This window comes from Alexandromys fortis, unplaced genomic scaffold (genome assembly GCF_014885135.2).
Source record: "Alexandromys fortis isolate MF-2015 unplaced genomic scaffold, M_Fortis_MF-2015_v1.1 scaffold_165, whole genome shotgun sequence".
Lineage (NCBI taxonomy): Eukaryota > Metazoa > Chordata > Mammalia > Rodentia > Cricetidae > Alexandromys > Alexandromys fortis.
The window spans coordinates 2,575,329-2,591,333 of record NW_026068038.1 but is presented as its reverse complement, the minus strand read 5'-3'; the positions used below and the strand labels follow the sequence as shown (position 1 = coordinate 2,591,333).

At 57.2% G+C, this 16,005-nt stretch overlaps 1 protein-coding gene across 4 annotated transcripts in view; it reads right to left on the bottom strand.

Annotated features, from left to right (window-relative positions):
- The window catches only part of Zfpm1 (zinc finger protein, FOG family member 1), a 58,677-nt gene extending 51,962 nt beyond the window's left edge, over positions 1-6,715 (bottom strand). For 2 of the 4 annotated variants that reach the window (XM_050165173.1, XM_050165176.1), the window contains exon 1: positions 5,369-5,777. In XM_050165173.1, coding sequence (XP_050021130.1) covers positions 5,369-5,495 — 127 coding nt within the window. In that variant the 5' untranslated portion in view covers positions 5,496-5,777. Of the gene's footprint in view, positions 1-5,368; positions 5,778-6,137; positions 6,268-6,557 lie in introns of those variants that run through there. The other 2 variants (XM_050165174.1, XM_050165175.1) reach the window with 2 other exon arrangements.
- Between the last annotated feature and the right edge of the window lie 9,290 nt (positions 6,716-16,005).

Sequence of the window (16,005 nt, the reverse complement as noted above, 5' to 3'; positions counted from 1 at the left end):
GAAGAGACAGGGGAGAGAGGAAAGGGAAGGGAGGCGTAGGGGAGGGGCTGCAGCTGCTTTGGGAGACAGGCACTGCCACCCCCACATTGCGGGTGGGAAAGCAAGGTTCCCACCCTCCTGCCAGGCCTTTCACACAGTCCTATGGGCAATGGGGGGGGGGGGCAGAACATCCTAGCAACTATCTGGCTTTGGTGTCCCAAAGAGTGGTACCGGAGGGAGTCAGTCTCCTCCTCAGAAGCCCGAGGAGCTGAGTGGCAGCAAAGATGCCCCGGAACCTGAGAGGCTGTGTGCTGGAACAGCTCTGTAAAGAAGGACAGATGCTAAAGATGCCTGATTGGGGCCCCCAGGTCTCCACTGGAGAACGAGCCCCCAGTGCACTGCCTCGACCCCATTGAAGGGCCACACACACTCATGTAACACTCATGTAGGCAGTTGAGTTCTTACCTACAGGTTGGCTCCCTGACTAATGACATGTGGTGAGCATAGGGAGCCACACAGGGATGGGGCTTGCCAAGGTCACATGATCTGGCAGATGGGAGTGGGTGGGGGCATGCATGATGTGATGCCTGAAGACCATTGACACTACTGCCCCTCGCTGCGCCACACTTTCTTCAGCCAGAAGAGGTCTACAAGGCATGTGTGGCTGTGGTCTCAGTTTCCCCATCTGTGAAATGGGAACACGGACCGTAGGCACCTCCAGACAGCCTAAGGGGATGGTGGGCAGGAACCAGCCAAGGTCTGAGTACGGCTAGGCAGCTTCCATGCGGGCTGGGTCCATGGGTTTTGTGATACCAATCGGGAGGCAACAGCTGCCTCCGTGAGGCCTGTCGATGGCAGATAGGCCGGCCTACAGTATTATTCACGAGCCGTCAAGCCCCGGGACCGTCTGGTTGGCATAGAAACAGGAGATAAGGGGCACAATTAATGGCATCACATTCCTCCTCCTTTCTCCCCAACTGACCCACTTAAATCGGTGCCATACTGGGTTCCTGTGACCTCCGGGGAGGGGCCTGGGCCAGAGGGACTGGGTCCGGGGCTCAGGCCAGAGTAGGGCTGGGTGAGGTTTTCCCAGGGGCTGCCCTTGAGTTGAAGCATCTCAGAGAGGAGCACCAGGATGACAAGGGCAGCTGCAAAAGACCACAGAGGCCTTCACTCCGCCCATAGGTCCACTGTACAGATGTGAAAATTAAGGCCTGTGACTGAGAGCAGGCAAAAGCCAGAGGCTGGTAAGACACCTTGATGGAGTTCCGGTCCCAACAATAAGGGGCAGCGTCCACTTCACACTTCTCACTCTGGCTTCACTACTTTCTGGGACACAGAGTTAACAAAGTGAATTTCTAGTACTCATTTCCCTGGAGGTACAACGATGTGAGCACGGGGCTTTCATAAGTTCATTAATGCTGCTGTCTTTGGCCCATGTTGTCCATCTGCTGTGCTCTCAGGCTCCAGAAAGGTAGGAAAGCCACTGGCAGGTGGGATCAGAAGGCCGAACAAGAACTCGAGACCTCGTGTGGTCTCCTCTGCCAGGAAAGGGTTCCCCACAAAGGGCCTTCCGCCTTGGACCATTCTGCATAGGCTCCACGTTTGAGCTCTCGGACTCTAGAGACCATTAAGTACCAGGCCAGTGCTAATGACCAGGGCTTGGGACAGCAGGGTTGAGGCTGGAGGGCGCAGCTCGTGTTCGTTGGGCTCTGGATGACAGACATAGTCACAAACGAAAGACATGGAGGCAGGAGAATCTCCAGGAGGGGTCATGGGCCACCAGTACCCTTGAGGGACCTGACAGCAGGCACCACCTATACGCCCAAGGGGAGTGGAGAATGCTCCGTGTCCATAAAATACAGCTAAACCCACCCAGCTCCCGCTGGAGCTTCACCCTGCCTCTCCTGGGAACGGGGCTGCCCTGTGCTGTCAGTACCACTGGCCCTGTAGGTGGGTGTGAGGTGATAGAGGGAGTTGGCAGATGGCTTCTGAGCTTGGAGCAAATTAGTCATCCTGTGGCTACCAATAATTTGCTTAACTGAACTGTAAGAATGTGTGAAAACACCTCCTCGGAGATGGAGGGCGGCTGCACCAGGTAGGATGCCTCCTCTAAGCCTCTGTCCAGGGACCTAGGTCTTTTAGCATCTGGGATCACTAATTCCTGCCTGACCTGGGGACTCTCTGTAACCCTGAATGCTTATCTCAGCCCTATTTTTCAAAGAGGGAAACTGAGGCAAGCCTTCGTGACTTCATTCTCACTTATGGACACTTTGCCTTTCGGCTCCTCACATCCCCAAACAGCCCAGTTTTCCAAAGCAGAAAACTGAGGCCAGGTTACTAGCCATCAAAGTGCAACCATGGCTGGCCTATCCTTGGCAGTCTAGAGGCCAGGTATTGAGAAGTGGCCCCCAAACTTCTCGCCTGCTTGTGCCTCCTCTCTCCTCTCCCTTCCTCATACCAGGGATAGAGCTGAGTCAGGGCTTGCATACAGCAGGTGCTCAATACTACAGAATTGCATACAGCAGGAACACAAAAGAGCACTCCTTCCACTGCACACAGCACGCAATGAGTTCTCCATAAACACTTGTCTGCTCAGGCAGATCTATACAGATGTCTCCGGATGTCTACCTGCTGGACTTCCCAAAAGCAGTCAGGTCAGTGGAAACTACCTCGAGTTTTTCTTCATTAAAACTCCACGCAAGTCACACCTAAGACTTGCCAGGAACCAAAAGCAACTCAGCATGATTCAGGGGAAACCACCCTTCGCAGGTGACAAACCGCCCCTGGCCTCTGAGTGCAACTTAATTGGAATGAGGGGAGGAGTGTCCTCTCTCTCTCTCTCTCTCTCTCTCTCTCCCCTCCCCACGGGCAGCAAGAAGTCAGTTTTCTTTCATTTTGATGGACTGTACCACTGGCCGCAGGGGGAAGATCAACTTCTTGCCAATTAAGAGTGTTTGGGGAAAGTGTCCCAGATGGACAACCCCCGTTTTTACCTCTTTTGCTGTCCAGGCCCCCTGCTGCCGCCGGACGCCCCCACACTGCTGTTGCCTCGAACTCGGTGGGGCCTGGTGGCCGTAGATAAGGCCTCTTATCACTCTTGGCAATCACCATTGGGCGGACTGGCCCGCGCTTAGGCCCCCACTTATCAGAGCTTACATCGACTGGGCAGGAGGAGAGCTGGCGGGCCGGGGCATCAGGGGTCCCGAGCTACACCCTGCCCCTCGCCCCCTCCAGGGGCCTGGTCTATCATGACAGCCATCTGGCCGGCTAAGGCCGCGCTCCTGCCTCGCCCTCCCCCCTCTCCCACGTTTGAAGTTAATAAATGGAAGCGCTATCGCGGCTGCCATCGGTAGCAAGCCTTATCAGAGCGGCACATCTATCTTTGCGCAGAACAAAAGGCGCACGGAGGCGCGGGCAGCTGCAACCCAGCTTTGGTGGGGGCGTGGAGGGCGGCGGCCCCTAGAGCTCAGCCTGCTTCCCCTCCGCACCCTGAGACCCGCCACAGGTGAGGCCAGCGCAGCCGGCGCGCAGCTGCGAGGGCCTCACGCACGGCCTTGAGCAGAGAGCGGGCGGGCAGGCGCCGCCGCTTGGTGACAATCAGCGTTCGCATCTTAACGCGTTTAGATCTGCGAAGGGAGGAGGAGCCCAGGCCACGAGTTGCACAGAGGGCTCCGGGCCCGGGGCCCCGCCCCCCCACTGGGCCTGCTCTCCTCCTCTGCTCCAGTCGTGGGGTACTGTGAGGGGGGTCGGAGGGGCTTTCCTGCACAGTCCCGGTCTTGGTTCCCAGAGTACGGGGTTTCGCTGACCCAAGTGGGTTGGGCTCTGCTGGGCTCCCGCGGCCTTATCAGCGCTGGCGATCCGTTCCCAACCTGAGATCTCCCTGCCCTAGCTATCTGCATTTCTCATCAGACTGAAACACACACACGCTCACGCACACACACATACACGCAAGAACAGAACCCGGCAGAGGCGCACAGGGGAGGAGGGGAAAAAGAAACCAGAGAACCAGCACAGATCGGGACCTGTGGGTGGCTTTAATACTTGAGTTGACATGATAGAAGGAGACTTTCAGAAAACAGGTCCGGCTCGAATTTGGGGAGTCGGGTTACCAGAACCCAGATTCCTGCCTTCGTCCCCCTCTCCCGAGACCTCAGTGATAGGGACACTCTCACAGGCTAGAATGCACATTGGGTCCTGGTGGCAGCAGCGTCATGTGGGCAGAGGAGGCCGCCAGGCGTCTGGAACTGGGAAGCCGGATGCCCCCCTCCCTTGTCACCTCGTGGGCAGCCCAGATGACTTGTTTCTCCCGCCAGGGGGAAGCTCCAGGGAGGAAGCCCCGCGCCCTGCCGGGAGAAGCGCGAAGTTATTATTGGTGTGGCGTGGGGAGGAGCTCTTCCTGTGTGCTTACTCGTTCCTAATGCAGCCAAGTGGCCCCGCAACCTGACCCAGAGAGCACAAGAAGCTCCTATTGTGGGGGCACGGGTGATGGAGGAGTACAGGGCCTGTCCTATTCGGGAAAGTGCCCACGGGAGGACCTGTGAGAAACTTGGACGCAAGCAGTAACGACTCTCGAGTCCCTGAGGTCCCTGGCTGGTTCAGACTATGCACTCGGATACGGGGGTGGAAGGAGAGGTGCACATGGGCACACAGAATACTATTTGCCCATGTAGAGTTGTCAGGGGCAGTTGGTGGGTCAGACCTCCATATGTTCCCAAGCAGGCCGATGTCAGATGGAAAACTCCAGAGTTGGGGCGGATAAAGGGGGTTTGGTCAGTCAATGCCTAGCGCCTGGGCTGCAACAGCCTCCACTGCCTCACCCCCGCAGCCACGCCGTTCAGCAGCCAAAGCGCTGCGGTGGGCGCCGGCTCGCCCCGCTGCCCTAGGTACCCCTTACTCCCAGGTCTTTCTCCTTCTGCCTCTAGATACAAAGCCTGGGCGAGTCAAGCGCGCCAGATAAGATCACAATTTCAGCCCGTCCCGACAGAGCGATCTTATCAGGATGGGACTTGCAGAATGGAATATTTTAAACTTTATCTGAGCCCAGATCAGGGCCGCCCTATCGCCGCACCATCTCTGAGTTGCGGGGGAGGTGCAGGCCTCGAGGTGGCCGGGCTCTGCCGGAGCCGCGCCCCCAGCCACTCTCCTTCCGGCTCTGGGGACCCGCCACCCTCTCGGGGCCCGGACCCCCTGGGTGCCCATGCCGAGATGCGGGGGCCCTGCCCGCCGGCAGAGATTAGATTACCGCGCGCTTGGCACTCCGCGCGGGGGGCGCGGCGCGGGGTGAAGGTCGCGGGCACAGCGGAGCTGGGCGGCCGCACAGGGACGGCGCAGGGAGGCTAGGCGCGAGCGGGGGTCCGACGGGCAACGCGGGCAAAGTTTGACTCACGCTTGATCTGCCGGGGATTGCTCTGTTTCCTCCTGGACATGTCTCCGGCGCCTCGCGCCCTCGAGGTGGCCGCTTCTAGCCCCTGGCAGGCAGCGGCGGGCGGCAGGGGCGCGGCGGGGCGGCTCATGCCCCCGGCCCGTGAGCTCCACGGCTGCCTCGGCCCGCGCCCCCAGCCCGCCGCGCCGCGCGTGGGCCACCGGCGTCGTCGCGGAGGCCCGAGGCCACGGCCCTGCGCTCGGGCGCGCGGACTGCCCGGCGGGCGGCGGGCTGGTGGCGGCTTCTCTGCTCCGGCTCAGACGCCGCCGCCGCCACTCGGCTTTTCTCAATGGAACCAGCAAGCAGCGAGCCGCAAGCGGCGATCCCGCGGCCGCCGCCAGGGCGCTCCCGGCAGGCTGGCCAGGCGGGCGGGGCCTTCGCGTAGCTGGCGGCCGCCCCGCCTCTCGCCCCTCCCCGGTCCAACCTCCGCCGTCGCGCCTTCCCGCCCCCGCTGGCCCCGCCCCCGGAACGGCCTTCCCGCTGGCCCCGCCCCAAACTCTTGCTCAATCCTTTTCTGCTCGCCCGGGCTTCCGCGTGCTCACCCAGCCTCTGCCTGGCTGTCTTTCCTCGCGCTGGCTCCACCACTCACCCCTCCTCCGCGCACTGACCCCGCCCCTCGGCCAATTCTGCACGCATCGACCCCACCCCCTCAGCCCGGCCTCCTCCTCCTGACCCCGCCCCAGCCCATCCTCCTCACTTTTACCCTGTCCCTCAGCCACCTTATCACGCTGACCTGCCCATCGGTCCTGCCCCAGATCTCGTCCTCACAATGCTCTTGCCCCTCAGTTGTGCGTCTCACATTGACCCTGTTCCTCATTCTGATCTCTTCACATTGCCCCTGCCCCTCAGCTCGTCCTCCTCACGAGAACGCAAGCTCTGCGGTCCTCAAACTGACCCCGCCCCTTCGCTCGTCCTTCCCACGGGCTACGCCCCTGGATTCCCCACCACCCTGCGCTGGTCCTGCCCCGAGTCCTTCCTTCCCGGTGCTGGCTCCGCCCACATCTCATCCTTCCCAGCCCTAGCCCCTCCTCAGCAGGCCCGCCCTCCTCCTCAGCCCCGCCCCTGCCCTGTCGTCCTTCGTACAAGCCTGGTCTCCTTTCCCCTCCCCCCCCAGCTTTGCCCACGCCTGCCCAGTCCTCAGTCTCGTCCTCACCTCCTGCAGGCTGGCCCCAGGCCGTTCAGGCCCTGTCCCGAACTCCCAGCCTCGGTTCTTGGTAGACCTCTAGCCTCCTTCGCTAGTTCCAGTTTCCCGAGGCTATGTTCCGCAGGCCTGGTTGGGACTTGGAGACCTGTTCTGTTCAGCCGCCCTGCAGAGCAGGCCCCTGGCTCGTCTGGCCCTGCCCCTCCGCTCTGGAGCTCCGCCCCCATGGCCTAAGTTGTGCTGCCCCTTGCTGCTTCCAGGCAGTCAGCGGTGGGGTCCCGATGCCCCAGGCCTGGACACAGAATTTGTGTTGTTCAAGACTTGGAGTGTGATGAAGGTTCTGCTATGGAAGGAGGCTTCAATATGAGACTTCCAGGACGCAGCAACCCTGGGTTCTGCAGCTTCTGATGTTGCGTTGTGGCCTCTAGTGGGTCCGTCTTATCTCTAATGGGCTGGGGAAACTCAGGTTTTACTCTGTTGAACCCAGACCTGTCTGGAAATCCGGAAGGAGCCAGAGGTCAGTTGTCCTTGCTTAACTACAGCCGAGGTCACGGTGGACATCTGCTAAGGAGGTGTTAGCCCCCACCCGTCTTTCCTGTTCATACAGCCCCAAGCAGGCAGATCTGCAGTGGCCCACACAGTCAAGAACGCTCCTCATGTTCTTTGAGGACATTGAGATGTGAGACATGCTCAAGATGTCACAGTTGGGGATGGGAGTCAGGTCCTCATCCAAATGGAACATCCAAATGGGTGTCATTGATGTCTACTGCCCCTCCTCATAGCACATGGGGAAACAAAGTCCCCACAGGGAAGCCACCTGGCCCCCACCTAGCTGGTAGACAGTCTTCAGTCGGTTACAACTGTCACCATTCATGTCCCCTTGGAAGTTTGCCAGATGCCAGGTATCAGGTGTTCTGGTGTGAGACCTGTGTTCCTTCCAGTGTCTGTTACTGAGGCCCTTGCAGAAAGGAGGAGAAGGGTGGCTAGCCCCTCCCTACCATCACTCCCACGCAGTGAAGGCCCCTGTGCAGGACTGCCCAGTGGGACAGGATGCTGCACCCTCTCCCTTGGTCATACAGGAACACCAAGGCCAGGACCCAAGATCTGCACATGATTGCCCAGCTTCCCACCCCTTCCCCAAAGGAGCTGGGAACCCCACATATGCTGGGTCTTCTCAGTCTAGGGGTCCCAAGACATGTCAGCACTGGACAAGGCATCCATCTGGTCCATTTCCATGGGTACTGCCTCTTCTCAAGAGGAGGGTGCTTTTCAGGAAGGGGCTTAGGAGTTGGGGGGTCCTAGGAGGTGGCTAGGAGCTGGCATGTAGGGCAGTGGTGAGAAGCTGGGTACTCGGGAAGTATCGCATAGGCTGGAGCTGCTGGACAAAACCTGAGTTGAGCTGGAATCTGAGAGTCGTGAGAGGAAACTGTGGTTTTCGATTAGTAATGTCTGCCTGGGATGCAGGAAAAGGAGAAGGCATCTCTTTAGACCCTTCTTCGCCTGACCTGATTTACTTGTATGATGCTGTGTCCAGAGGCCAAGCTGGGAGAAAAGGACATGCTTAGGTCCGTCACTCAACCACACAGAACCTGTCGACCAGGACAGGCTGCATCATTTGTGGGGCCCAAAGCAAGATGAAAATATGGGGCTCCTGTTTGAAAATGAAGACTCCCAGCATGGCGATAGCAGAACGCTGAACCCTACATCCTCCCACCAGGGGCCGTGTGTCTCCAGGGTTCTGTGACAAGTGGAAAGTCCTGCTACTGCCTAGGCTTGCAGCTTCCTGAGTGCCTTCCTCTCTCCCCTCTACCTTCCACAGGCTCCCACTGTGGGCCCCGATTTCTGAGTGTCTATTGGGAGTGGCAAGTTCACAGCCAGAGCCAGCAGGGAAACAGGATGGTTTCAGCCAAGGGCCTTGTGGTCCAACTCCCTGTGTAGAGCAGGAAGACTCTGTTCAGAGTAGGGAAATCCTGCTGTGGTTGCAGGGATTCCAGCTCTCCTGGAGACCCAAGGCTTAGTAGTAGGTCCCCAGGGGCTTTGCTGAGAGGTGCCAAGGGGGCTATGGGCACACAGGACAGGCTGGAGGTTTTGTTACTGCCAGCATTCTTTGAGCTACCATCAGAGGTGGCTTGGGTTTTCTGGAACCTTGTGTAGGTCTCAAAGGGTTATGCTGTGGAGGAGACATCTTCCAGGCGGAAAGCGGCAGGGTGATTCTAGGACATTTAATGCTGCCGTTTTGGTGACGGCCCAAGGATATCACAGATGCAGAAACTGAGGCTCGGACAGGCCCAGATCCTTTCTAAGAGACGGAGAGCTGGGATGTGGTCTCAGGAAGCAACCCCAGAGTCCTCTGCTAAATTTTGGGCTGGATGCAGCGCAAACTGCAGATCCAACTGCCTTGGATCCTCTTCTGTTGTTTTGAAGGGTGAGACCTTGGGGAGGACTTTGGTTTCCTCCTGGTGGTGGAAGTGGGTTACAATCACCAAGGGCTTCTCAGACCTCAGTCCCCATCCCCCAGCCCTGGGGGTCTAGGTTTATGTCTTGTCTGGCCGGGTCCTCTCCCCTATGGCTGGCTCCTTGGGCTGATGGGCATAATCTGTGCTGATTCACCCCTGCACTGGCTTCTGAGAGACTCAGAGCCCATTTCAGAAACGTATGCTAGACCTTGAAGGATTGAGGATGCTCAGAACAGAGGAGTGGAAGTAGCTCTGGCACAGAGGCTGGGAGGTGGGAGCGTGCGGCTGACTACCTGAGGCCAGAATTGATGTGGGGAATGAGGCCTTGGGCCAGATATCGGGGCTGCAAGATGACAGTTTGCGGTGGCTCCTCGGTCTCCCCCAAACTCCACTAGCTACTGCTATCATCCAGTCTCTGTGGCTTCATGTCCTGGTGGCTCAGGTTCTCTAGGACTTGGCTTTGTCCCCATCTTCTCTGGCCCTCCGTTACCATCACCCTGACCACTGTCTCCAGCTCCAGCCGGTCCCCACATCCACTGACATCCCCATGAAAGGCTGAGACAATGGGAGCCATTATGTTAACTACACAGACACTTGTCTTAGTTGGATGTGGTGGTACATGTCTCTAATCTCATTACTAGGGAGGCTGAGGCAAGAGGATTGCCATGAGTTCCAGTATTGCCTTGCCTTGAGTGAGACCCTGTTTTTTCCCCCTGCCTTAATTTCTAAAGGTCCTACATGTGGGTCCCAAAGTCTTGTGGCCCCAGGGCCTTTGCATTAGCTGTTTGGGTGCTGTGTACACCCCTCCCTTCCATCGCCTGGCCCTTCTCACCTTTCTGGAGGGAATCCCTTTTCCTCTCTGTTCCAGCTTGAAAGGCAGCTGCAGGTAGCCATCCCTTCAGCAGTAGGCACCTAGTCATCCCTCACTAGCAGTGACAAGGACGGGCGCCATGGTACCAGCCTCTAAACTGAGCACCGCCTTGTTCATGTATCAATCATAACAGCTTTCTGAAGGAGGAACTGATAGAATTACCATTTGCCAGCTAGATAAATGGAGGCTCAGAGAGGTAAAGTCATTTGCCTGGAGCCACACAGCAGTTAAGGGCAGAGCTGGATTCCCCTGGGAAAAAAAAATGCCCACAATCTGCCTTAGAATGGATGCTGAATTCTGCTTTGGGGAAGAGGCCCAGACCTTTCCCCTACCCCTTGCCTGGGTCAGGCTTCTCTTCCTCTACTGCCAGTCACTCTGGGCCTTGGAGACACCAGGCAGCCGTGCCAGGGGCCCATCCTGACATTCGTCAGCGCCAGCTGTGTGAAGGGTTTAATTAACTTCCTGTTTCAATGGAGGATAATGAGTTTTAAACACCACGTGACTCCCTAAGGAGGTCAAATGGCAGCCAGGATGTCAAAATAAATTAAGTTAGGAACCGGGAGGCCACTGAAGGAGGCAGGCCTAGTCGGGCTGGCTCCCGGATCCGGCTGGCTGTCTAGGCAGTGTGGAATGTTGGCCTGTTCTCCAAGGCTCTGACGGGCTCTGGGGAGAGGGCTCAGACAGTCCTTGTCCCGTTCATGGCCACTACAGAGGTCAGAAGCCAGTAGAGGGAGAAGGAGCTGGCGTGGGCCACCAGCTTAAGCCCTCTCACCTCCTGCAGGGCCATGGACACGGCTGAGGTCTCTGACAGCCAGGGACCACAGGCTTACCCTCAAGACACTGTCATTGGCTTTTGTGAGCATAAGTCAAGATCCACCCTTCACGTTACTCCTCGAGTGACTTCTATTCCTGCTCCAGGCAGGGATGTGGGCAGAAATGCAGCCTTCCCTGGACATCACCGAAGTCTGAGCTGGAGGTCAGAGAACATGTCGCCAGCAGGGCCTGCTTCTTTCGGCATGTTTACCACTCCTGCTTCATCCCTCCTTCCTCCCCCAGCCTCACTTCTGTCCCCTTCCTTCTATCCTTCCTTCTCTCCACGAAGATGATGGGCCAAGCTGAGGCAGTAAGATAAGCGACGGACCAGACATCCCTGTCACAGGGGTGCAGGGGAGAGAAAGAGGGAGACAGTAGACAGAAGTCATGGGTGGATTGGACCACACAGGAAGGTTAGAGGCAGTGGGTGGCAGAGGAGAGCAGGGAAAGATGAACATGGCGACAGAGGTGGGCACACTGGAGGGTCAGAAGCTCTAGTTTTGCGAAAGCTCTGGAAGGCTAAATGCAATGGGTAGGTGTAGAATATGGAAGGATATGTGTCCTTCTGGAAAGTCAAGAAGGGGGACACTGTAGCTGGAGGTGCTATAGGGGTGCTAAGACGCTGAGTCTCTCTCCCACCAATGTCTATGTTGGAGTTTTTTTCAGGTGGCAATGTTTGGGGGTGCTGGGGCCTTACAAATTGTGGTTCAGTAGAGGCCCTTTGGTTACTGGGATCTGCACACCAGGGGACTGGGAGTCCCTATCCCCTCTTGGTCTTTCTCTCTCCTAATCAACAGTGGGTTTTGTTTCTCCTATGATCTCTGGCCACAGATGCCCTCCATCCATCACCCTCCAAAAACGGGCAGATGCAGGTGCTTGCCCTGACGCTATGAGCGAATTGGAGCCTTTCTTTTTTGAACTGCGTGGTTGCCACAGGTATTTTGTAGCAACGTAAAACTGACTCACAGGCTTTCCTCAGGATAGCCATGGCTAGGAGAGGCTTGTGATAAAATTACCAGAATAAATCAGAAGGTAAGGGAGGGAGCTGGATACCTGGGGGAGGTCAGGTGGGGTTGAGCAGGCTACACCTACCAGTCCTCCACGGCTCACCCCCACTCTGGCCCAAGCCCTGCTCCAGTCAATGGGAAGTCAGCAAGGACGATGACTATGACTGTACAGGCTTTTTAAACCCTCCGGCAATGGACTGGCCTGAGGCAGACGTCACTAGGAAGCCTGCTTTGGCTTTCGGTCACCTCAGCTGACTGCAGTTGCTGGAGGGAGGCCAGGGGAAGCAGAAGCAGGACCTGCTAGGTCAGCACCCAGACCCAGCACCCATGTTGAATCCTCATTCAGCACTGACTACTGGAATAATAGTTAAAAGGCAGCAGTGATGTATGGAGTGGGGTACTTAGCACCAGCTGTGGGACCAGCTGCAGATGACGGCCGTGAAGTGGCCTATCTGAACATCCAGGGTCACCAGCTACACCCTAGGCATGGGGACCTGTGGGATACAGGCGCCAAGGATCTTAGGTCATGGCTGGCTATGGCCAGGTTGGATGTCCACGTGCAGTGGCTCCTATAGCTGCTTATGACAAGATGCTGGGGGACAAACTGCTGCTCTCAAACAGAACTAAGGCAATACACAAGGACCCCGACATGCCAGGTGGAAGACAGGACCATAGCCCGTTGCCAGGGGTCAGAAAGGACCACTCAGAGAGATGCCTGCACACTGGAGTGTGTGTCTGGGATGTGCTCATGATGTCCTTGGAGAGCAGCCCTTGGTGAAAATGTGAACCAAGATTCTTGGGGTAACTGCAGGCATGGACAGAGGCCCTGTGTCCTCAGGGGCTCTTCCGACCCTCAGCTGTGCTCAGGTAGAGGGGAGGGAGGTCTGCCTGGCGGTCACAGCTGTCCTAAGGGAGCAGTGGACAGTCTATTAAGAGCAGGACCTCCAGAGCAAGCTAGACTCGCCCTCACCCTCGTGGGCACTCAGGAGGGTTGAACAAGGAGACTAGCATCACCTGGCTGGATCTCAGCTGCTCTCAGCCTGCAGCTGCTGTGTGCCACTCACCCTGCCCCCATCGAGGAGCATGGGTGGCCTTTGTCTAATGTCCCGTTCCTCCCCACAGGAGGGGCCCTATCCTGGCCTGCTGGGGACTGTGGGAGCTACTGTGATGTCACTCTGAGGCCTGCAGTAGGAGCACTGTGGAACACCCCAGCTGTTTTGTCTGCTTCCTCTCTCCACTGACTGCTTATCACGGGGGCGAGCCCAGAGCCTCGCAAACCCCATGTCTCCCCATCTCACAGCCGCACATGAGACTTTACAGAGCCCATTTAAGCCCAAGGCTTGGTCGTGAAACTCAGACGTTCCGCACCACCCAGCCTTGCATCTGGAGCTGGGGCTGAGGAGAGAGCTGCTGGGTGCCAGGGTGGCAGGATGTGTGTTGAGCATGATATCCACTTAGGGCTGCAGGAAAGCAGCCAAATCCTGTCACTCTCATCACCGTGACAGTCACATGCTCTCTTCCTGGGGCCCCAGAGACAGCACTGGGTGTCTTGGAAAACGGAGACTGGGGGTCTATTTATCCATTCCCCACCAAATATGGGCCTAGGTAGACTATGCCTGCCTTTTCTCCCCACCTCTATAGGGCTGGAGACCAGGGGCCTTGAGCTTCTCTCCTCAAGGCCATTCCAGCAGTTAGGGAGGCAGACGGTGTTGTGTTCTACGTGAAAGTGGCCTGTGACCTTGGGTCCCCTTGCACACTGGGAGGGCAACAGATGGGTCTCATTGTGCCTGCCTGCCTATGATGTCCCACCCCTAGGGTGTCTGGGACTGTGGCTTGGGGCAGGCCCTGTGTCATTCACCTCAGCTGCTGGAAGTAGGAAGAACCTGTAGGCTGCAACTGGGTCTGCCTGGCCCAAATGGGCCACGGTGGGGTTCCTAGGATCCCTGGAATCTACAAGCCCCAACGCCTCATGGGAACATGACAAGGAACCCAGCCATGGGCGCCTAGCATTATACTGTACCCTTCCACACCTGGGCAGCTTCTGTTTCCCTAAGGTGACTTTCTAGATCCTGTCCGTCTGTCCATCCTTCCTTCCTTCCTGCCTGCCTTATTGTTGTGTGTGACAGTGAATGAGTGTGCGGAGAGCAGAGAACACCAGAGCCAGCTCTCCTTCCACCTTTTTGTAGGTTCTGGGGACTGAACACAGGCCACCAGGCCTGCACCGTCAATGCCTTTACCCACAGAGCCATCTTGCCAGCCCAATCCTGTCCTCTCAATTCTTCCCACACGAGTCAGGCTTTCCTAGGCCCAGGAGCACAGACTCTGCGAGGTGCTACAGCAAGCCAAGCCGAGGCAGTGTCCAAAGCAGGCTGTGAGGGAGCAGAGGAAGGCCTGAGTGTGTGAGATCCTGAGTAAATGTGTGTAGTTGACACGGGCACAGCCATGTCAAGAACCCCAGAACCTGAGGGGAATGGCAAAGCCTTCTCTTTGGGTCCACGTGTAACTGTTGACAATGTGTACAGAAAATGGCCACCATAGCTTTCTCCCCCTGAATGTTTACGGCCTGAAGACCGCTTCCCTACAGAGACTGCTCTGAGGTGGAGACCCAGTGGACCAACAAGATCCAAAGACTGCTCCTGAGACGATCTCAACCTGCCTCCTCCATCCAGCTGTATGCCATAAACCTTTCCTCCTTGCTCAGCTGTCTGCAATAGCCCTGCCTCCTGTCTGCTCGATTCTATATAATAAATACGCTGAGCTTTGGGGCTGCTGCGGCTTCTCCATCAGAGAACCTAGGCCCTCTGAGCCTAGTTCTCTCTGTCTTTCTGTGCCTGCCTTTTCTTCGTTTCCTTCCTTCCCAGTCATCCATCCCTGGAGCCACGCTGACATGATAACAGACATTCCCATGAACCTCCAGCCTCAGTTCCCCAGAGACTATGGGCTCAAGCCATAGAAACACCAAGTGTGTCTGTCCACGCTGCCAATGGCTCTCTTGAACCTCTTGCTGTCCCCAGTTGAAACTCAGAGTTGCTGCCTGTCACTTGTTCCCCATCTGATCCTAGGCCTGGCCATCTCTCCTCCCCTCCTCCCTATGCAGGCTGAGATAGACCTGGGGACTTGTAATGGATGCTGTGGGAAGGTATCGCCTATATTCTCCTCCCCTTGAGGCAGCTCCTGAGGGGAAATGGCAGCCAGGAGGGGCCTTGGAGCCTCAGGGGTGAAGTGGCCCTGCCTGAGGATACGGGCAAGGTTTGTGGGATACTGGCCCTGGTGATTCCCAGGGCTGGGAGTCCCTGCAGTCCCCCTTCTGGGTAACTCACTGTTTCTTGGCTCTCACTTCAATGTAAGCCTACCCCGTCCTTCTCTAGAGCCAAGTCCCTGCCTGTCAAATGCATCCCAAATCACACAGATCAGGTATTTGTCAGGCAGGCAGTGGGCACCTGGATGTGTCCTGGAGGCTGGAGGCACTTTCAGAAAGTGCCTGTACACGTGTGAGCACTCACGTGTGGGCCATGTGTGCAGTGCGTGCTCATTGGTACCTGCCTGCCGGGTGCCTGTGCATTTGGAAATCCCTAGCTCCCTCCCTCACAGTGTTTTGAGACCCACCAGGTTCCCGAGGACTGTTTTTGTGCTCAGGTGACGTCAGGCTGGGTGGATGCTGCCACCTGGTGGTCAGGCTAGGGTTATACCCTCTGTGTGTCTATGGGTCACAGGATGCATGCATGGACCGGGCTTGGGGCTTGCTCATGTCAAGCTCTGTAGAGCCTGTATGTCTCCAAGAAACTGACCCTAAGTCAGCTCTTTAGGGTGTGTGTGAGGGTAGAGTTCCACCAGTCTGTGACATCTGACCAGTAACTCAACTCTAGTCCTAGGTGATGGGGTTGCTGCTAACTGGGGTGCTACTTGAACCCTGTTGATGAAGGATGGGGAGGACAGTGGACCCTGTTGGTCCACTGGGTCTCCACCTTGGAGTCCTTCAAATATTTTCTAAGACCCAAACCAGATAAGCCACTCTTCTGAGCATCTCTGGCCCAAACACTACTAGCGAGGGCCCTGTGTGGTCAAATCCCTTCCCCGCCCCTCCCTGGTCCCGTTTATGCCACCTTATCCACTTCTCTGCTCTCCCAAATCCATCTTAGAGGATTCCTATCCCCCTTCAGTCCCTCTCTGGCCTGCCCAAGCTTCGGCTTGGTTCATAGCAGCACACAGTGGCCCTGGGAAATGGCCATCAAAACAAGTGCTTCCTGAGCCACATTCGGGCTCCAGTGAGAAGCAGGAGCAAGAAAAGATGCCACAGAGCCAAGCAGTTTCTG